The sequence below is a fragment of the Nelumbo lutea genome, chromosome 1, assembly GCF_056320005.1.
Source record: "Nelumbo lutea isolate HS-2025 chromosome 1, American lotus-T2T, whole genome shotgun sequence".
NCBI lineage: Eukaryota > Viridiplantae > Streptophyta > Magnoliopsida > Proteales > Nelumbonaceae > Nelumbo > Nelumbo lutea.
In genome coordinates, this window is record NC_142684.1 from 180,778,657 (window position 1) to 180,802,082 (window position 23,426).

At 37.4% G+C, this 23,426-nt stretch overlaps 1 protein-coding gene across 2 annotated transcripts; it reads right to left on the bottom strand.

The window, feature by feature from the left end:
- Positions 1 to 387: 387 nt before the first annotated feature.
- LOC148879596 (cyclin-T1-3-like) lies at positions 388 to 17,956 on the bottom strand. 2 transcript variants are annotated; one of them, XM_088961164.1, is made up of 7 exons: positions 17,624 to 17,956; positions 10,033 to 10,375; positions 9,412 to 9,493; positions 2,835 to 2,969; positions 2,449 to 2,624; positions 2,185 to 2,336; positions 388 to 1,766 (listed from the first exon to the last, which is right to left on the bottom strand). In XM_088961164.1, the coding sequence occupies exons 2-7, from the start codon at positions 10,257 to 10,259 to the stop codon at positions 622 to 624; spliced, it is 1,917 nt and encodes a 638-aa protein (XP_088817290.1). In that variant the 5' UTR covers positions 10,260 to 10,375; positions 17,624 to 17,956; the 3' UTR covers positions 388 to 621. The 2 variants fall into 2 exon arrangements, with proteins under 2 accessions (XP_088817290.1, XP_088817289.1); XM_088961163.1 differs by having other exon boundaries at positions 2,185 to 2,348.
- Between the last annotated feature and the right edge of the window lie 5,470 nt (positions 17,957 to 23,426).

Consider the following 23,426-nt stretch of genomic DNA (forward strand, 5'->3'; position numbering starts at 1 on the left):
TTGTGTTCAATTAGATTCAATTCAAAGGTTGAAAAGCTAGGCACTGAGAAAGATAATTGAGGCTCCACTGCGAGGTTCAAAATATCGATACGCCGGTATGAGCGTATCGGGCGAATCAATACACATTTTAGTCTTTTTTTTTTTTTGCAGCCGGTTCACGGGGCCAGTTTAGGTGTCCTCTACCCCCTAAACCGGTCAAACCTATACACTCACGGACGTATCAAAAGTCCCTGAACGATACATATGGGCCATCGATACTTTAAACCTTGCTCCACTGTCCACATGAGATCACCGATCTAATGCAACAAGTAAAAAATTTTCACTATGCATGTTGTAGAGCAGCACAAGAGAGAGAGAGAGAGAATAGGATCTCCACAGTTTGATGAATTTGAGTTGAAGCTTCAAGGTTTTTCTTTCTTTTTTCTTTCTTTTTCCTCTGTTTTTCCATACAGAAAAAGCCCAAGATAACAAGAATAAACAGCATTATTAGGTTCCACAGCCGTAGCAGAATGAAACTTGAAGCATCCCTCCCATTTTTTAGGAATGATAAAAATATATCCAATAAATGATGTTTCCATTTTACTACACTATCAAGCAGACATGATGGGAATAATCACGCCATCAGACGTGATTTTCCTGCGCATGCCTTTTGTGATCCCTTTCTGCATAGCCATGACGTCCCATCCTGTTCCCATCCTCCATAAGATCATGATGGTTATGACTGTGGTGATATCCTGGTGTATAATCATGCCGATGCTTTCCTTCCAACTGTTTATCAGGTGGGCTGGCTGCCTTTCTTTTGCGGTTGCTCAATTTGGGTGAGCGGCGTCCATGCTCAGCTTCATCATACAACGATACCTCCCCCTCTTCCACAATTTCCCCATCAGGACCCCACGACGACTGCCCTTCTCTTCCAGGGTATTTTCCATCTGCAGCATCATTATGATCCTTCCCATAAGCCGGGTTCTCAGATTCTGATCTGTTCGATGGTTTGGACCAGCTCTGCCTTCTCTCGCGCTTGTTTTTCTCATCCTCAACTGCCAATTCAACCCCATCTTCCAGCTCCCTCTCAATGAGGTCATCTTCATCCATTAACTCCATTTTTCGAGTCACATCACCACGAGACTTCCTACGCTTTTCTAATGCCGCCTTCACCTTATCCTTGTCAATCTTCTTGATTACATCCTGTGGAGATTGACCTACAGGACCTTCTCTAAACTCCAAAGTTCGACTAGGGGCATTACTGGATTTATATGGTGCACCTTCATTTTTCAACTCTCCTGTTTCAGCAGATTCACTTCTCCCACCATTCCTTTCTTGGTCTTCTTCCGCATGTCCATCTGATCCATATTTTGGCCTGTTAGAAGCTTCTCCAATATCCCTGTTATAAGGCAATGGATCATGTTCAGAATGCCAACGCTCTTTACTTTCAGCATCCACCTTTTGGTCCAAAATAACACTTCTTGTCTCTGTGCTCCCATGGTCATTGCTCCGGTTTTGGTTATTCCTCTGAGATCCACCTTGATTTTCAGCATATGATTGGTCAGAAGTAGCACGTGACGATGGCACTGAAGCTCCAGGCTTTGCTGTTGATGCCCCCCCAGCTTGAACATGTCCATTGGCTGACACTGGTTCGTCATTAGTAGATGGAGTTTTCCCTTGGGCCCGGTGACTTGGTCCACCTTGAGCACTTCCTTCCATTTCACTCCCCTGGGAAGGCGGTACTCTGTTTTGCTCATACAATTCCAACATTTGATTGCTAACCTCTGCAAGAAATATTGCCATAATAACCTATTAGAGAAGTCAAAAGGTATCTGTCTAGAAGACGCTTAAGGACAGGATATAAATGACACAGAGATGCACAAACCAATATTTAAGTTGATGGGACACACTACGATGTCTTCATCTAAAAATGTCAAGACCATTGACCTTATCTGATGACTGCAACCATCCACTCAACACATTTGATGCTTGAAGGCTTGCCCATTTTAAATGGCCAAGCACAAAAAAATAGCATAGAATGGATGCATTCATCCACTTGTGTCAATGTTTGGCAACACATACATCAATGGTATTGGTAGAACGCTCCTAATGGTAGGTCCCACCATCTGTATCATGTGCACCACTGTGCCTTTAGTATACTGCCTCTATGGTCTTCAATGTGACTATGGAAAGGGAAGATACCCTCCAATTGGCGTGGGGTGACATCAAATTCTTGCCACCAGACCTTCTCACCATCCGATGGGAGCTTCACTTTTAGGAATTTGGCAGCAAGGAATATGGCACCTGCCGCAATGTGGTGGGGCTTAAATTGCAGGCAGAGCGACGTCCGCAGCCTGCATGTCGCTCTCCAGTATGTGAAGAAAATAAAAGGAAGAGAGACTATTGAATGCACAATATTGGAACTGTAATAAAGAGTACAAAAGAAATACAGTAGCTATAGCATACCCATCATTGACAAAATTCCATGCAACTTGGGCAAGAGCATTCTGGGCAACCTTGAATTTCTTTATTGCTTCCACGAGTGGTTTATATGGGTGGTGAACATTGAGATCAAAACCAAGTGTTGCTAGAACAACCCTCTCACCAAGTAAAATCAGCTCTTTTTGTTGTTCATACACTTCCTGTGTAATGGATGCAGATACAGAGCTTAGTAACCACAAAACAAATGATGAAGGAATGGTTTGAGATGAGTAGAAAGTAGTCTTGCAGTATCTCTTGGTCCCATTTAAATCAAATACGGAAATGTGCTAAATGTTGAAACAAAACCAAATCAACATCAGAACAAGCAATTAGGTGAATAAACATGCAAGAAGCACCAAATGCAGTAGTACCTTCTGCTTGATTCTCTGGACAGCAGCTGGGTCCTTTTTATGAATGATTTCGTAAGAAACAAGAATAACATCCTTCAGTGGCCGAGGTGTCTCTTCAACCTTACCCGCAAGGAACATACACACTGTTGCAATGGTCTGCAGAGCATTTTTGACAGAGTAAGGAACTAAAAATTGATCAATAAAAATATAGCACAAGCAACATTTATCACTTCTCCTTCCAACATCAACATGTGTGCCCATTCTTACTGCTATAAATATAACATCTACAAACAATACCAATTATGTTATCTATTGGGAGGAAATGTATTATACTCAGCATCCGTAAAGAAAATCTATTAACTCCTTGAAAAACTTCATATCAAGCAAGTGAAATTCCCAGATTCCTTAAATGTCAGCATATCTTTAGCCACATAGATCACAATGCAATCAAATAGCAGAAATGGTGTAAGATCAAATAAGGTACGAGGAAGTTAAGTGCAATCGAGGAATACTGTACAAATGCTTAGTAAGCAGCATAGTGGGGGTTTAACACTAAGAGATCCCCTGGTCAAAATTTTAAAGCTGAATTGGATGATCATGGTCATTGAAACTATAGCATTTTTTTATCAGTAACAGTGAAATTTTATTAATAATAAAAATCAGGTTTACAAAGGGATGGAGCTAAAAAGTCTTTAACTCCAGCTACCCAAGAAACTTTCTGACCATGCAGTGATTACAAAACAGCCCAAAATAATGTATCTCTGTTTACCCCTTGCCTAGCTAGACCATCAGCCAATGCATTTGCACTTCTCTTTATCCATGTACATTGAATTTCCATGTCCTTGGTTAACCACTTATACTTCCTCTTTTCATTGCTGTATTTCCACATCATAGCACTGTCCTCTTTTAGCCCTTTCACCACCGTTTCAGAATCACCTTCTATAACCACCTTTTTGATATTCATTTCCTTGACCTTTTGTATCCCTTCAATAGCTCCTAAAATCTCAGCCCTCAAGGAGTCACCCACCCCAATCGGCCCAGAGTACAAGGCTAACAATTTCCCTGTTTCATCCCTTATCACACCCCCAATTCCAGAAGGCCCTGGGTTGCCTATGCTGCTGCCATCAAAGTTCAGTTTAGTGAACCCAAGGGATGGAGGAGTCCAGCACACTTTTAATATCTTTCTACATAAACCTGAATCTGCAATCTCCTTCCAATTCCTTAACAGCTCGTCAACTGAGAACACTTTGAACAGCTCCAATGTTCTCAACCATTGAACAGCCCCTATAGCATTTTGAATAATGATCATAAAAAATATCATGTTCGGAGGTGCACAAAAATAATTGATCAATAACGGTCAGTAAGTTGTGATGGCCCCATTTAAAAATTGTATGTAAGGGAACACACTTTTAAGAAACAAAGCCAGCAGGATAAGTACACCACTGTCACCACAGAGACCCTTACCCAGGGCCTGGTAACCCCCAAACCAGACTTGATTCTCCGAATCCCCACTGCAAGAAATAGAATCAGCATTATCTCATCTCATAATCCACATGAACAAGCTTTTTTATGAGTTCCACATGAACAAGCTGTTCAACATGGAATAGCCTCTGTAGTGAAATCCAAAATTCCAAGGACACACTGAATCAGAGGACAGCAAGTCTATTACCATCAGTATAAGGCAAACCTGACCACTATCTTTTTGATCAATAACCTGACTATTATGAACAATAAGCAGACTTGAGGCCCTACAAAAAGTGCCAACAGTTCTGCCCGAATGAAGGTTACCTTTCCCAAAAAGCTCAATAAAGCATCCCGATAAAATTCCAGGAAAAAAAAAAGCTCCGACTCTAGATTGCCAAGGATAGTCAACAGACTCAACACTACATCCATCAAAATAAAAATAGATTTTTTCACAATATGGTGCAAAGATTGCCAAGACTTGCCACCCCCAAAGAAGAGAGTTCATAGGCACTTACAAATACCTTCCTAGTGGAAATCTGTGTTTTCAGACTGAAGGCACAATAAATGCACAAGGGCCTTTTAGTGCCCAAGGTGCAAGGTGAGATGTGCATCTTTTTGAAGCAAAAGACAGAGGGGCAAAATGGGTGTGGTAATTAAACTTGATCTAAAGGCATATGATAAAGTATTGGGAATGCCTCATAATGATCATGAAATTAAAAGGATTAGGAAGGAGAGGCTCGTGGATAAAAGGTGCATCAGCTCAGACTTGCTTTCAGTGATATTAAATGGAGAACCTAAAGGTCATTTTAATGCTAGCCAGGGTCTTAGGCAAGGCTTCCCTCTCTCCCGTTTACTCTTCACCTTGGTAGTTGATATTCAAAGATATTTTGTTGAGAAAGATAAAAGGCTGAACTTGCTGAAAGGATTTTGAAATGGGAAGGGAAGCAATTCAAATTTCTCATTTACTATTTGCAGACAATATTAATATTATATTATTCTTGGAGGTTGACTTCGAGAATATCATCAATCTGAAACGGGTGATCATATGTTTTGGGTTTGTGTCTGGTCTTCAAGTGAAATTCTCTAAAAGCAGCATTGTGGGAGAAATTTACATTTGGGGGAAGGCTCACTTTAATAAAGGCCCCTCTCGCCAACTTATCAATTTACTGTCTTTTTTATCAATTTACCCTCTCTCTCTCTCCATGCTCCAAATCTCGGCTGAAGTCAAAAATAGGATTGAAAAACTCCAACAGGATTTCTTCTGGGATGGGGGGTGGAGAGAAGAAAAGTGACTTAGTAAGCTGGGAACAAGTTTGCACACCTAAGGAAGTTGGGGGAGTTGGCATAGGGCACATGAAGGAGAGGAACTTAACCCTTCTTGGGAAATGGCCGTAAGGTACCTTCTTAAAACCAATGTTTTTAAACTTCCATTAACCTGGAAGGTTGAACCACTCAAGTCGTGAACCAGTTTTTAAACTTCCATTAACCTGGAAGGTTGAACCACTCAAGTCGTGAACCAGTTGTAATTGTTGTTCCATTTACCTTACCACCTTTAAAAGTGTTGAAATAGTAGAAAACCATTGAATCAGCATCTTAAGCAATCCTAGAGGGCTTGAAAACAAAGCAAGATCCTATGAAGATAGGATCTCTCATATAACCTACCTATGTAACATGTGGGTGGTAAATTCATTGGAGTTCAAAGGAATATCTTTGCATGACCTACAAAAGAATGTGGTGGAGATCCTTCATTCATCTCCCAGCAACTTAAGCAATCCTAGAGGCCTTCCTGTGAAGTGGGGCTGTACACAGGTCAGTTGCACACAATTCTCTCAACAGAAACAAACCCCTCAGGTTGAGGTATCTACCAATTGAAACAAACTGGCTTAAAAATGTGTAGTCAGTTTCTCTCGGTTTGGTCAGTTTAAACCTAACCAACTGTTAACACTAACCAAGCCTGTTGAATTGAAAAATAAGCCTGGCGGCCTGTAACCTATTGATAGACGATAGTAAGTCTATGCAGCTTTACACCTTTTTTTATAGGAAACGTTAACTTTCATAAGAGAATTGAAAAGATTACAGATTACCACCCACAAAATGGATGGAAAAAATCAAAAAACTTAAGCTTTGCACTTTTTTTATCAATAACAGAATTTCAATGCAGCTTTGCACTTTTTTAAGTCTTTAATTGAAAATGGAATGGCCTTTTAATTTCTCCTTCTCCCTGACATGTTACAGCTTTTCTTTTTTTAGTTGAGAGTAATTTGTAGATACAACTTTACACATTCACCAAAATAGAACTGCTAAATTGCTAACCTGTTGACAGTTTTTATTTTTTATACAAACATATAATCGGTTTGATTCGGATTATTGTCGGTTATAAACCGAAAACCGAACTGACCGATCCAGTTATGCATATTGATGAATCAAAACCGACTGGATATATCAGTTCAAGTCAGGCTGGTTTGGTCAGTTTGGTTTTTTTATGAACAGCCTTACTGTGAAGGATGAGGGTGGAGGTGAGATTAATTTTTTATTAAAGTGCCCTGGATAACCCTGGAGTAGCAGGGATTGGGATGCATTAAGGGGGAGGGATGGACATGTTTAGTAGGCATTCAGTGGACTAATTGGGACCATCAATTCTACAAAGGTAGAGGTCTGGCTGCACTCACAAGGCAAATTGCAAAAGAATTGGGTTTGTCTTCCCTAACCACTAAAGGGGCAGCCTAGTGCATGAAACTCCCACCAATGCGAGGTCTGGGGAGGGATAGATGTTGCCACCTACACCTACACATACAGAGAGGTTGTTACCAATCCCTAACCACTGAAGGTGATTCTGCCAATACTATAAATTGGTTAGGGGAGAAGAAGGGCAACCCTGTTAGGGGAGAAGAATGGCAGCCCTGGTGAGCATTGTTCGGTTAAAATAAAAAAACCAACCCAGAAATTTTGGTTTGGTTATTTTGGTTTTTTTGTGTATATCAATATTCTATTCTATTCTATTATATATTAAAATATATAATGTATTATATACATTGCACAACATATAGTTAATATGTTAATATATATATATATATATATATAAAATTCGGTTTTAACTGAAAACCAAACCAAAAGATTCGTTTTGTTTATTTTGGTTTTAACCGAATAAACCGATTGTTCACCCCTACTCCCAACAGAAACTCTAATCTTAGGTGGGATTGGACCTTTCCAAATGGCTACCCAATTTTCTAATTTTTTGCTTTATTTTTAATGAGAATTTCCTTTATTATTAAAAATATACATGATAAAGACTACCACTTGAATTGCTATTGCAACAAAGACATTACTCTTGCCTGCTGTTGTGATTTGTCCTAAGCCCATTTATGGCCTCTCAAATTGAAATCCAGTCCATTATGATGCACTTCCACACTTATTAGCCTGATTTATAGAGTATGATACAATTTAGATGCACTACACCTAAACTGGTAAACCTCCCGCACAAAAAGACTAAGGCAAGGCACAAAATAGCCTCTCATAAACTTAATTTTATTGTATGGGCCTTAGGTAGCCAAAGACTATCTGAAATAGGACTTTTTAAAAACCACATAGGTGATACTGAAAAGGCTGACTACTTGTTTGCAATAGGTGTGAAGTTGAAAGTAGGAAATGGAGAGGGTCAAATTTTGGAAGGATGTTTGGTGTGAGGAGAGGCCCTTGTATGAAAGATTCCCTGTTTTATTTTAAGTTGCACTAGACAAAGAAGCCAAGGTTGCAGAAGGCTTGCAAATTCAAGATGGTAGGGTCTGGATCCCACAGCTCAGGAGGAATCTAAACAATTGGGAAGTGGATGAATGGATGGAATTACTGCAGTGCTTAAATGGTACACATGTGTAGTCTGCCAGGTCTGATCGTAGAATCTGGAAGTGGGAGAAGACTGGAAGCTTCACAGTTAAATCATTTTACAAGGCATTGGACAATGCAGGACATTCAGTCCCAACTCACATCATCTGGTTTAAAAATGTGCCTTCAAAAACATCTTTTTTTGTCTGGACGGCCTACCTCAACAGAATACTTACAAGGGACAACCTCACCCGGAAAGGTGCTATACTGGATTCAGGTAGCTGTGTTCTATGCGAAGGACAACTGGAAACAGTGGATCACCTTTTACTGCACTGCAGTTACTCCTCTGAGATCTGGAACAGAATTTCACACTTGTTTGAAGTACAAAGCTGCTGCCCACGATCAGGAGAGGACTTTGTAAAAGGTTGGAGGGTGGAAGGACTGAGTAAAAGAGGAAAATTAATCTGGAATATAGCCCCAGCAGTGGTATTCTGGTGTCTTTGACAAGAAAGAAGCGCATGGGTCTTCAAGAGCAAGATAAGTTCTGCTGACTCCATTTTTTAGAAAGTTGTGGGGAAGATGTTCTCTTGGTTGTCTAGTCACAGGTTGTTTAAGGGTGTAGCCGTGTAGGTTTTGAATCCTTTTTGTACAGAATAATCTTTTTGTAAAGCAGGGTGGGGATCAAGGTTTTAGGGAACATGTTTTTTTTCTTGTTTCCTTAGTATATCATCTTGTTGTACCTTTTTTGTTCATTATAATATAACGATACTTTACCTTCTCTTGAAAAAAAAAAGAAATAGGGGGACTTTTTTCATTAATAAATTATCTTTTCTATTTATCTTAAAAAATATTTACTCAGTTTATTGGGTCTGAAAGTAATTCAGTAGGGCAGAGCAATTAACACTACTACTAGGGCTACAACTTGAAAATTCCTTGGGCTGGAAAGGTTTGTCCTTAAGACTCAAATTTGTTGTAGGAGAAACCAATATATTAGCATACTTGTTTAGTTGGAAACCAAGATCAACAATGCCTTAGTTGATCTATAAGCAAGAAGTGAGGTGAGGAGATCAAAGCTTGGGAGGCAGAATGCCCTGGGGCTGATAATGCAAGTCCAACATTCTATTTAATCTTTTTCTTTTCCTATGACATTAACTAACACTTAGCTGTTTTATACAATATTTGTTTTGCTCAAATGCTTCCTCTCCCTCTTCATCAATGAAATCTAATTGTTGCTGATCAAAGAAAAACAATACATACAATAAATGAAACAGAATTAAATTTGCTTCAAAAACAACCATAATCAATGATCACTCACCCTCCTATCATTCTTTGCATGAGATTGACGTAGGAAAAAGCGATGACAAAATATTATCGCTGTAGCTATTGTTACCTGGGGTCTGCAATCAAAACTATTTGCTGTCACACTCCAGTCAGAAGTAATATTCACAAAATTACTATGAATGCTTTAGGCACCACATAGCAATTACAGTATAAGAACAAAAACATAAATTCGATGTGTAAAACCATATAAGAGATAACATCATCATATGCCTTAAGTCAAACAGACAATATACCAAAGAATGAAAGAATAATATCAATCAAAAATGTAAAACAAGACAGAATACAACCCAATTAACATGAACCATAGATATTGCTAGAAGACAGATTTGCCCATATTACATTTTTTTATAAACCAGGCACATCCCCAGTGAAAAAAATGGATGCACCAAAATCACCACATTTATTATTATGCTGTTTTTCTTGACCCCATGATTTAAAGTTGAAAACTAAAACTACAAATGAATTGCTACAAGAATAGTCCATACCCAAAGCCTAACACAAATTTCTCATGTGACTGGAGAAAAGGAAAATATGAAAAAGAATAAGGAAAAATGCAAAAGGCATAGAGAATTTCCAAGAGCTAAGGTGAACTCACACTTTAAGTCTCATTCCTAAATCCTGCAGAAATGTACAGTATGACTTGCGTAAGTATGTCTCTTTCTTCAAGTCAATGCCATCTTTTCTAGATGGGGAATTTTCTTCAATTTCCCTTCTAGATAAATACCAACGGCCAGCATGCTCCGGCTTGTCCTGAGAAAAACTGTAAGGCCCACTTTCGACCATTCCGTGATGTGAGGGATCCCCAGGTAACAATCCAGCCATGTTTATCACTTTTACAAGAATGGGATATACAGTTAATAAAGGAAAAACTCCCTACAATGACAAAAATGTCTACCACTGAATCTTGTGTGAACTCATCACCACCATATAGTAGCTTCCTGTCCATGAAACAGAAGATGGTCAGCAACAGAAAACAAAGTAACATCCTGATTTTATTTCAAAAATTATCTCATAAAAACTATCAGTGTGTCCATATAATTTATGAAGAATTGCAAACTCCAATATACCAATAATATGTGACAATATTTTATCACAATCTGATCATCACTCTCTACCCTCTAAAGTTAGAAACAGCATGTGTCTTGGTGCTTAAAGACATGAATTTAGGCCCTCCTATTTACTAGCTCAAAATAGGAAGTATCACATGCACCTCCAACCCTATTGAGGAGGGGCTGAATCTTATTAAAGATTATATTATTTGTGCTATTTTGGGACATTTGGAGATGACAATTTTAAAGAAATTTTTACGAAAATTTTGGGTGTTTTCACAGATAAACAAAGGGATTTTGCTCAAGCATTCTTTTATAAGTGGTAAGAAATGTATTGTATTAATAGTAAAGATGAGGGGAGAAATCCTAAATCATATACAAAAATAAGTGTGCCTTTATCTAATCACTGGTGGTCCATCATTTTGTTCAAGCGTTACAGACATAGATTTTGCGATGAAAGATTTCTAGGATGTAAGAAAGGTAGATATGAACATGAATTGCAATGAGAAGAGGATACCTTTTTAATCAGTAACAAGATCAGACAATGTTGGTAAAATATCTATTGCTTATATGTTTATATATATAGAAGAGAGAGAGAGAAGTAAAATATAGTATATTGTACTTACCAAAAAAATAGTATATTGTTTTGATATCAAAAGTATGGACCCCTCTTTCTATCAACATAGAGATGGAAGAAAAAACAGCACAGCATTAACTACTGCCACTATTGAAGAGATATTATACACACATTACAAGCTAACTCAGAAAGCTCATCCTCCGAAATGTGCCCATTCTAAACTCCATCCCCTATCAGGCCTGCAAGGGATTTTATGAATCTCGGCAAGAATTTAAACAAGTTGCTCATTATTCACGTAACCATTAATCATGGTTTAACATATCCATATATACTAGTTCTATGTGGAGCACAAGTGATAGTATCATTACATATGTTGCTAACCATATTTTAGATATGTGTAGTAGTGTGTTGTTGCCTGCCTAAAAGACATGATTACCACCTTCAGCCACCTCAAAATTCTTTTCAAATATGAACTTAAATCTTAGCTTTTGTTGTACAAAAAATTATTGGGTTGATCTATAAGAATCATTTGCACTTTATCTATGAGTTCAAATTTTGCTTGAACTCACTCAATTATGTGGTTTTGAATCTGGATCTTAAAGCTTACAGGACAACGTGGTAGCATATCATTTTACCTATTAACTTTAGTTTCTTAGCTTTATTTGATGATTCGGAACAAGATAATAATTCAAAAAGACCTACCTCTGCATCTTTTATCATTACATAAAATAGCATTCTATATGTTATATCTGACAATGTTACCAACTTTCCACCATGCTTATGATTTTTACAATATTTCCGTACAACATTTCCAACAGGTTTCCTATATTTTGAACCTTGCCAATAATCTTGCATCCTTATTGCAATGCTTCAAATTGTCATTAACCATCTGGGAGGTTACCATCCAATCAGTCACCACCTACAATCCTATCAAGGCTCAACAACTGTTCCACCATGAAACCCTGTCTAAGTCATAGTAAGGCGACAAGGCACCCTTGGAGGCCCACCTCTCCCAGTCGCCAAGCAGTTTTGTGCACTGTGTTATAAAATACTTATATTTTAAATTTTTTACATTATAATTATAAAATAGACATTATTAAACTAGATTATTCATTTTATGTGTTTATATACTAATTTCTTTTTATTATTTTCTTATTTATTAGGGTTTAATCAACACAAACATTGCTAACTGCTGTATTGAACCTATGGTTCAAAATATCGATGCACCTCTTGTATCGGCAGAGGTGTATCGGTACTTATAACGATACTCCCCCTATTATTTTATTTCTTTGGTGTATCGAGGCCCCAAAGATATAATACAATACACCCAATACGGGGCGTATCAGGACCCCATAATAGAAGGATAGCTTACCATTGGTATCTACAGCCATGATTCTATTCACCTAAGCCCCTGCCAATGGATTGAAGGAAAACTTCTTTACACAATAAATAGGGCCTCATTATTTTCAGGGTCCCGAGAAAGAACATCTGAGCAAAGAAAGAGTTGCAACCATTGAAACTAGTTTTGCATAGACTCTCCTAAATGTGTTGCATGTCAGTGTCAGACACTTTACAGATTCTGGAGAACACTACCTTTTTTCTTGATGAATATTCTGGAAAACACTACTAATGTACATTTCCTTTTTTATCGACTAGTCTATTTGACAATGAATACTGCACTGAACAGGGCAATGAATACTAGCTGGGAGAAGGCTTAGATGATGGTGATGTTAGAACTTTAAAAATATTAATTGTTTTAATAGTATATACTTTTCCATAGACATGTCCTCAAATCCATGTTCTCTAATTGTCTCAAGTCAAACTCTTGGACACGAGTAAAGAGTCCAACTCCTGTGCCATATCCATGTAACATATTCACAACAAAGTAAATGCTTGGAGGTTTGTGAATGAGTGGGATCTCCCAGTCCCCACCAAAAATCTTCCCAAAAGAAAAATACTAAAAATCAACAGGGCACACCTGATGGATCTGAAAAGTAAGCAATATTGCAAAAACAGATTTCCATGGCATGGCAATGTTACTCTGTTATTGTTACCAAAATCTAATCGAGTAAAGTGAATGTTATATTTTTCTTTTATAACCAACTGCCACAGAATCGTCACAAATAAGTAGGATAGAAGCAAATGGAGAAAATGACAAAAAGGCAAGATAGTGACAAAAAAGAAAAGCTGCTAACCAAAAAGCAGTTTTTGTGTCTCCAACCTATCCAGTAAAAGGTATGCTATGTTATTACCAAAACAAGCACAGAGCAGAGCATACCTAGAAGTCCAGTGTGCCCCAAAGAAAATGAGAAGATACCAAATCAACCAAAGGCTCATGAATACCATGAGCTTTTACGATTTTACCATGACCTAGAAGCTTAGTTTGCGGCATGCCCAAAGTAATGGAAGGGGTTTGGGCATTAGAAAGATCAAAGAAGTTAACATGGGCTGGTGAGGGATTTTTTTCCAGCTAGTAGGGGAATCAGACAAGGAGACCCACTTTCACCCTTCCTCTTTACCTTGGTAGCTGATGTGTTTAGTCAATTTATCACTAGGGCTGATAGGGAAAATGTGATATGGGGTTGGAGAGTAGGCACAAACCAAATTCCAGTCACTCAACTTCAGTTTGCAGATGACTTGATGATCTTCTGTGAGGGAGGTTTCAATGAGAAGGTGGAAAATTTGAAAGAATTGATTACAGTTTTTGAAGGAGTCTCTAATTTGAAAATCAATCAAGGAAAAAGCTGCATAGCCGGAGTAAATTTAGTTTTTGAGGAGGTTGAGGCGATTGCAGGCTGTCTTGAGTGCTCCATTTCCTCCTGGCCTTTGTCTTACTTAGGGCTTCCGTTGGGAGCAAACCCTAGGGAGAGTAGGTTCTGGACCCCAGTCTTGGAGAAGTTAGAAAAGAGACAAGCTGTTTGGAAGAAAAATTACATCTCTTTGGGTGGGAGGATCACTTTGATAAAAGCTACCCTCATGAATCTACCTACCTATTATCTCTCTGTCTTTAAGATACCGTCTAGGGAAGCGAAGAAGATGGAAAATTTGATGAGAGATTTTCTGTGGGAACCGAGAGAAGGTAAAAAAAGGCCATTTTAAGTGGGGGGTTGTGGGTAGAAGCAAAGAGGAGGGAGGAGTAGGGCTCGGGAATGTGCTTAAAAAGAACTCAGCTTTGTTGGGGAAGTGGTTGTGGAGATGGCCTTTGGAGCAGGATAGACTCTAGCACGAAGTAGTGAAGAGTATTCATGGATGTTCAGAGAGTGATTGGGATGTTGGTGCATCAAGTAGGGCTAACCTAGCCACACCTTGGAAAGCAATTCACAAAGTTCTTCCGTAGTTCCTTAGTTGTGTCAGGTATGATGCTTGTTCAGGTAATTCTATTCAGTTTTGGGAGGACATTTGGGTTGGAGATCTCCCTTTGAAAGACTTTTTTCCTTCATTGTACTATGTTTCCTTGTATAAAAATGAGGTGATCTCAAAATTCCTTCCATCGAATTCATCCTTACCAACTTTGTCTTGGGATTTTGGTTTCCGTAGAGGATTAAGGGATGAGGAAATTGAGTGTTTGTCTACTCTTCTATGTCTCCTTGATAAGGTTTGGTTGGATCCCTCGAAACCTGATAAAAGGATTTGGGCCATTCACCCCAAAGGGTCTTTCTCTTGTGGTTCCTTTTTCAAGTACATCTGCCAATCTCCCTCTCATCAGAGTTTCCCTTTGAAAGAATTCTGGTGTAGGCCGGTCCCCCCCCAAGGTTATGGCTTTGTGTTAGGAAGTGTGGCATGGTAAAGTAAACACGATGGACAACCTACAAAAGAGAAGACCCGTCCTTTGTATTTAATCATTTTACTTTTGCTGATTGTTGGAAGGATTGGAAGTTGGTAGCAAGTTGTTCCTCCTACAAGAGAAGGGCAGTGACTAGCTGGGTCCCCCCTCCTCTTGGTTCTTTGAAGCTGAATTTTGATGGGAGTAGCCAGGGTAACCCGGGTCCCTCTGGGATGGGAGGTGTACTGAGGAATGAGGCTGGAGAGGTTGTCTTAATCTACTCTGGCCCTTTAGGAGTTGGGAACTCTATCCAGGCAGAACTGCTAGCTGCAATACAAAGAATACTTCTTGCAAAAGAAGTGGGCGTGGAGCAGCTTCTGATTGAAGGAGACTCTAAGACAGTGGTGAACTGGTTAAATAATCCTGAGGATGTCACTTGGGGCTACAAAAATGAGTTAAAGAAATTCAAATAGCTGACAAGAAATATGTCTATAACAGTACAATGGGTTGGGAGATCAGCTAATGCTTTTGCTGATGTCTTGGCAAAACAAGGGATAAATAGGGAAACATTGTTCTGGGCGCAATTGTAACTATTGTTTTAATTTCAACATTCATGTTTTCTCTGTTGTAGTTTGTATATTTGCTGTTTGGAGAGGCTGCTCCTCGCGCCTCTAAGGGGATCTTCTTGTATCTATTCATTATTTTAATGGAATTGATGTTATTTATCAAAAAAAAAAAAGAAGCTAACATGGGCCTGCTGGGCATGTGGCTTTGGAGGTTTGAGGTAGAAATAGGGTGCTGGTAGAGGAGGTTGATGGCTTATATTTGGGGTGTCTAAAGGAGATTGGATTTCAAAAGACTCGCTTCCTTCCTATGACTGCTCTTTTCGGAAGGGGATTGTCTGGTACCACAATTCCTTCTCTAAAGGAGGGCCTTTCAGACTTGGAGATGGTAGTAGGGCGTGTTTCTGGCTGGACAAATGGTGCAATGACAGACCCCTTGCTGAGTTGTTCCCCTACCTGTTTCAGATTGCCAAGAGTAAAGATGCATCTGTGATTGATTGGTGTCATATTCTTAGTGGTTATTGGGTCTGGTCTCCAGGCTTTGGCAGGAACTTTCAGGACTTGGAGTCGCTAGGAGTGTTAGAGCTGATGAAGCTGTTGAGGTCTCAAAATGTCAGCCCCAACCCCAGGCAAGTTGATGAGTGGCAATGGATGTGGAAGAAAATTGGTGTGTTATCTGTCATATCTTTTGTGAAGAGCCTCTGAGATCCTGGGCTGTCTGATTTTCCCTACAATGTGATTTGGAAGGCCCGGATTCCATTGAAAGTGGGTTTCTAATGTGGTTGCCTGCTCTGGAAAGATGTCTCACCAAGGAAAATTTGGCAAGAAAGGGACTTGCAGATCCAAGACTGCTCTTGAGGGCTTTGTGGTCGGGTGCAGAAATGTGTGGAACTGTGGGTCACCTATTTTTACAGTGTGACGTGGCTCAGTCACTTTGGTGGCACTTCATTAAAGCTGCTGATCTGGTTTGGGTGATGCCTAGGACCCTTGAGGAGGTGCAGCTTGCTTGGTTTTAGTAGGAAAGGTAAGCAGATCTGGGAGTTGGTGCCAAATGCTATTGTTTGGACCTTGTGCTGAGAGAGGAACAGGACAATTTTCTGTAATCAGAGCAAGGCAGTGAATGAGATAGTTAGGCAATATGTGGGAAGGGTTGGTTCATGGTTGAATGAAACGAGCATCAAGTATGCACATCCCAAACAAAATTTCCTATTTTATATAGAGTGACCATCAATAATAAGGGCATTAAGTGGCCCACTGTCACTTAATTTCTAAACCTTAGTGGCACAATAGTCCTCTTTGAGTCTTTGTCAGCACCTAAAGCATCTGGTAATGCACACTATCTGAAAGAGAGACGTAGATTTTTGTTTCTTTCCAAACCAACCAATAAGTCATACATTACTTCATATATTTGCAAAAGGCCCAGTTCTCACAGCTAATTTAAATGACAGGTAAAGATTCCGTGGTTTATGACATTACAATACAAACGAACCATATAGCTAAGAATTTTCTAGAAATAAATTAATGAATTAAAACTAACATAGTTGGGGCTTGAAAGCAGAATAAATCCACTCACGAGGTTTAAATGTCCATAAGGAAGTTCTTAAATGTAGCGTTTTTCTCTTAGTAGCTTAATATATAAAGTTCATGAAGAGGGACTACATTAGAGGTTCCATATTCGAAGTTTTAAACTAAAAGAGTTACCTGAGCCATCTACTGGTTATGAACTTTATGATGGGTTCTGCTTGCAATATCTATTGCAACAGAAAATCAACAAACGGCAATGCGGAACGCAATCAACATTACAAAAAGCTTCATGTCACGCCATTATACATTGAAAACAATTCGGAGATAACTCGAACAGAATATTGAAAACATAGCAGGATAAAAATAAATAGAACTGAAGATTGAAGAATTCCCAATTGGGGTTGCGATTCTGAAAGAAAAAGCTTCTTTTCTCCTTCGAATCGCAACTCAGGTTGGCTAAAATAAACAGAAGTCTTCAATAATTATTACGCATTTAAAGTCAAGGATTAGGGTTTTGAAACGCAAAACAATTCAAAAAAAAAAAAGCTTGGAAAATATCAAATAAACCGACAAGTCGGGAAAAAACACGACAGAAGGAATGAGAAACGAGGATTTAAGCTCACGAAAACGAAGAACGCAATCAAAATGGAAGCTAAATTATAAATTTTGAAGAATTTAGAAAATAAAAAGTGATAGAGCAAAGATCTGACCTTAGGCCGAAGAAAACCTCCACTATAGATCGCCTCGCCAAAAACCCTAACCGGGAGAACAGAGAGGGAGAAAAGTAGGGCTCTCCCACTAGATTCCATAAATTCGAGATCCCACACCATTTAAGACTCCGATTTTACCAAAATACCCTAACGACTCCTGTAGATTAACCAAATGACCGTCCTTGATTTTGTTTTTCTTTCGACGAAATGTTTTCTGGTTTGTCATCCCGCGTCAGAATCCGACACGTGGTAATGCCTTTTTGGGCACTTGAAGAATGACATGATCTATCTAAGCCATCCATTTCATAGGTATCCTTCAAGATTTTCATCTTCAACATTCTGGAGTATGATTCCATTTATATACCTGCTACTGGTGCGGTCCACTGTAGTACTGTGTGGCGTCGTGTGCGGGACCTTATTGAACGGATATGATGCCGGAAAGACATCATACCGGAAAAAACTGATGACCAATCACAGTGTTGATCAATCAATCGGCATCATAGACTTTCCTTGTTTTCTAACAACTACTAAGTATGCATATGATTTTCATATGGCAATTTTTTATGGTGATGAAAATAAATAATATTTGTAAACTTTTGTACAATTTTTTTATAATTTTATGTCCATAAATATTATTTATATTTGTCATATTTATTTTTTAATATGATGAATATATGACATGTGTTCAAATGTTTTTTTACAAATTTGATTGTAATTTTTATATTTTATTTGTTTTTAAAATTTTTATTATTATTTACTAATGATATCAAGGATTAACACATTTAATCCAAAATGTTAAATTGTTGAATTGCCATGAAAGAATAAAATAAATACATTTTTGGATTGGTTTTAAATTTGTATTTCATTTCTATCATTAATAAAAATATTTATTCTTTGCCACACTTGTTTTTCTTTAATATAGTTAATTAATATAGGATTTATTGAAAGAATGAGTTAATACACTGGATTTAAAACTTAGTGAGAGGTAATTGGATAAAGATAAATTTAGTAGCTCAAATTAGATTATGTGCCTTTACAATTAGAGAGGGACGGATATATATAGATAGAGAGAGAGAGAGATTTATATATAATTTATAATATATTATATATTATATAAATTAAAATTATATAATAATATATAGTATTTAAATAAAATTAACAATTGTTTTCAATTTCATTATACTATTTTATTTACTTATTGTATATATAAGCAATTGTATACATCAAAATTCATATAAAATTAAAATTTTAAGTTTTTTTTCAATTTTTTTAAATAAATAGCTTTGGCACGGTCCACAACCTGGCCTGGCCCAAGGCTCGACCCACAAACCAACATGGGCCCGTGCAGACTCGAGCCATGGGCCATGTTGGGCCAACATCCGAAAATATCCAAGGGGAGGGAGGCATGGCCCAGGACAGCCCACGGGTCGAAACGATGTCAGTCTGGCCAGCACTTTGCACGGGTCGCATGTAGGCTGTGTTATGTCAGCCCAGCACGGCTTGTTTTACACCACAATAGTTAATACCTTAAGTATAAGAACTAATGAAAGGAATTTAAACGACGAGAAAAGTGGTTGATCAAATTACATTTCTATCATTACAATTAGAGGGACTGAAATTCAAAATTGGGGTATTTTAGTTAGGGGTGCAACTTGGGTGGTCCCAACACAAGCCCGAATCGGCCTAACTCATAATTTTACACGGGTTGAGCTTGGATATTTGGTCCTCGGGCTTGGCTCAAGCCCAAGAAGTCGGACTTTTATATTTTTTTGGTAGTCTGAACATGGCCCAAGCCCGGCCCAACTATATACATTTATACATAATATGTGTATATATGTAAATGTTGCATACATATATATACATACATACATATTTATATATATAACATTTGTATACATATTTTATGTACATATTTCCATATATACATAAATATATGTATATATGTTTGCATAAATGCATTTATATATGTATAATTTTAGAATGGGTTTATTGACCAATTCGAGCCTAGCTTGGGCCCAAGCCCAACTCAAGTGCATCAAATTACAGTGTGAACTGGGCTCGAGTTTGAAAAATCGAGCTTTTAGGGTCGGGCCTAGGCTGACCATAAACCCAGCCCAACTCACTCTACTTGCACCCCTAATTTTAGTCAAAGAAAAACTTTACACTTTTAATTATAGTACAAATTGAAAAAAAAAAAGTAATGAAAATATGAATCATGGTTTTAAAAGCACAATGGATCCAGATGATTAAACCGTTTCACTCAAAATTGGTCATCTATTCATCCAATCTTTCTAAAAATACACTGAATTGGTCAATGAACCATTGACTCGTATGATTGAACTGTTAAATCATTTAACTAGAATAATGATTATGTATAAAAAAGTATTTTTAATTGTTTTTTTAATATTTAATAATGTCATGGGTTGACCACAAAACTAATAGCAAAACCAGTTCCATTTTTTGAATCGATTTTTAAAACATTAGTTGGGGCTCAAGCCTTAAGCCCAAGTTTTAGGGTCGGGCCTAGGCTTACCATAAACCCAACCCAACTCACCCGACTTGCACCCCTAATTTTAGTTAAAGAAAAAGTTTACACTTTTAATTATAGTACAAATTGAAAAAAAAAAAAAAGTAATGAATATATGAATTAAGGTTTTAAAAGCACATTGGATCCGGGTGATTAAACCATTTCACTCAAAATTGGTCATCTATTCATCCAAACTTTCTAAAAATACACTGAATTGGTCAATGAACCATTGACTCGTATGATTGAACTGTTAAATCATTTAACTAGAACAATGATTATGTATAAAAAAGTAATTTTAATATTTAATAATGTCATGGGTTGACTACAAAACTAATAGCAAAACCAGTTCCATTTTTGGAATCATTTTTTAAAACATTAGTTTAAAACATATTGGATGAACCGGGACCGAGTCGCCCCAAGCAAGCAAGCAGCAATATGTTGTGACTAGGGATGCAAATGGATCGAATTGGATTTGAATCATGATATATCCAAAATCGATATGACACTATTAAGAGTCAAATCGATCAGATCCGACATTGGTAAGAGTCAATCTGATCCGATCCAAATATCCAATCGGATCTCATAAGTATGGACTTGAATTTGAATCAGCTGGAAAAAAAATGTAAGATTTTTAGATCTGATTTGATTCTATTTAAATTTATTAAAAATTTAATAAATTATTAAAAGAAAAAATATAATATAATAATTAAAAAATAAAAACAAAAAATACAAGTATCTTTTCAACTATTTTCATCATATATATACATGTTTTTTTTATAAAAAAATTTAATATAACAAGTTTTAAAAATGCAATATAAATAAAATATTTATAAATAAATAAATAACATATATGTGTTACATATATTTATATAAATAAATAACATATATATCGGATCAATTATCCTCAACTCCAATAAGGGGTGATTTGAATGCAATCTGATTTTTTATTGGATCGTATCACCTGATCTATCTGAAGACCCAAAAAAGGAGGAGACCCGATTCCGATAAAATAGAATCAAAGGACACTAGAATCCAATCCATTTGCACCCCTAGCTGTGACTTTATGAAATACCACTTCTCCTTGCAATGCTTAGAAATCCTTTTTATCACTACAAAAAAAAAAGACTTTTATTCTCTATGTTTTTGGTGTAGTCCTTTTATAATAGACTTTTTCGGTGAAACACTTAGAATATTTTATAAATAAAGTCATTTCCTTGTCTTGAAAACTAGAACCTGATATGTGGGAGTTTGGAATGCAAAATAGGTCGGGTTGAATCGGTACTATGGTTTATGGTCAATCCTAACATAAGTACCCAACCTAAATTATTGAATTCCAAACTATGACTTTGTTCGGTTGAGCTCGAGGTGGATTTTTTTTGGGAAGGGTAATTAGGGGAAAAATGTCTTATGGAATACCATGAATTTTCATTTGCAACAAAGACCCCTAACTTTTACATTGTGACTACTACCCCTGGTCGTAAGTTGAATGATGGGATGCACTAAGGCCCTATTTGGCAATGTTTTCACCCGTTCGTATTCTTTTAGAAATTCATGTGCTAGAACAAGAATTTTATTTCTTATTCATCAGGAGTAATAGAGGCATTTAGCAAAATGTTTTTCAATAACGTACATTTTTGTTTTACAAAAATAGAAACGGCATTTGGATAACGAATTTAGATGAAAAGAAATCCCACTCAATCGACATAATAGAAACCTCACATTTCAAAATACCCCACAAAGTAAAAAAAAAAAATAATATGAACAAATGAATTGAGATGATGGAACTCGACATCTGTTAGAGATGATTGTTGTCGTAGATTAGTTTGGGTGAATCTAGCCAGAGCAATGACGAGTAAGCCAGGTACAATGATACGGAATTCACCTACCTGTTTATGTGAATCTGACCGAAAATGTCGTTGGAACATTGTACCATTCGCACACCATTTGGTTGTTGACACAGCAGGAGCCAAGGGAGTTCCCTCCTTTGGGATGTGTAGCAGCAATGAGGTAATGTTGAATGAATGAAAGGTGGTTGTTTAGGGCTTGTTTCTATCATTTCGCGTAATACCAAACATACCCCTCCTCTCACGTGAGAATCGATGGCACGTGTTCGTTAATATACATTAACATTGTGAGAACCACGCGTTCTCTAGGAACGTGTTCTTTGAGTGTGTCAATTTATCACTCCCAAAGAGTGTGTTCTTTAGGTGTTGTTTTCATGTGAGAATAGCTTGTTTCTTTCTTAATTTTTTATTTTTTGTGGGGGGGGGGGGTATCAAACGCGTTCCTGCTCCACGAGAACTCCAGGAACAAAAGAAGCGTTCTCACGGAATGTTGCCAAACAAGGCCTAAGTTATCAACTAGGGTTGTAAGTCGGGCCAGGTTAAGTCGGTTTAAGGCCAACCCTAAGTTCTAAACCGCTAACCTTAACCCTAAGCCAACCTGACCTATCCAACCATAAACTTAACCCTACCTAAATTCCTTTAACCTAAACCCCACCCAAGTACCCAACTCAACCTGAAGTCAACTTTGGGTATTAATCTCATATCTTAATACATATATTAATCCTATGTTTTATTAGTATTTTTTGTTGATTATTTATTGGTTCTTTTAGTACAAAATTCAGGAAAAAAAAGTGCATGAAATGACTAGTTTATAATAGATCTTTTATGGGCAACAATTTATGGGGTACAAACAACAAAGAGGAGATGAAGAATAAAATATTCAAAAAACATAAATATGTTATTTAAGGTTTTATTCTTTCCAATTAGCATTAAGTGAAGTGATTATCTAAAGAAAAGACATGATGTGTGTGTGTGTGCGTTGGGTTCGGTTGCCAAATGGGTCAATCCTACCCCAACCCAAAGTAGAGTCAAGTTCATGAATTTCAACCCTAACCCTAAACTGAGCATTAACCCGACTTTTCTAGGTTGGGTCAACCCAACCAAGTTGCAACCTTATTACCAACATATCCACATATATTTTCCTTGTTTTCTTTTCCTTGTCCTTTTTTTATCTTAAATTATACTTGACCAAAAAATATCTCCATTTTCTTCAAACAAAACCAACTAAAATAACAAAAATAATTTCACTTGTAAGTTTCTTTAATTCCACTAACATGAATGTCTCTTCAGCTTAAAATATAAAAATCATCCACTACGTTCTCCAATAAATCAAGAAAAACTAAATGAAACTTTAAAATTGTGGCCATCAAAGAGAAACCTCCACACTTTCATTTGAATATTGAATGTTGAATCCAACCAAAATTTTGCAATG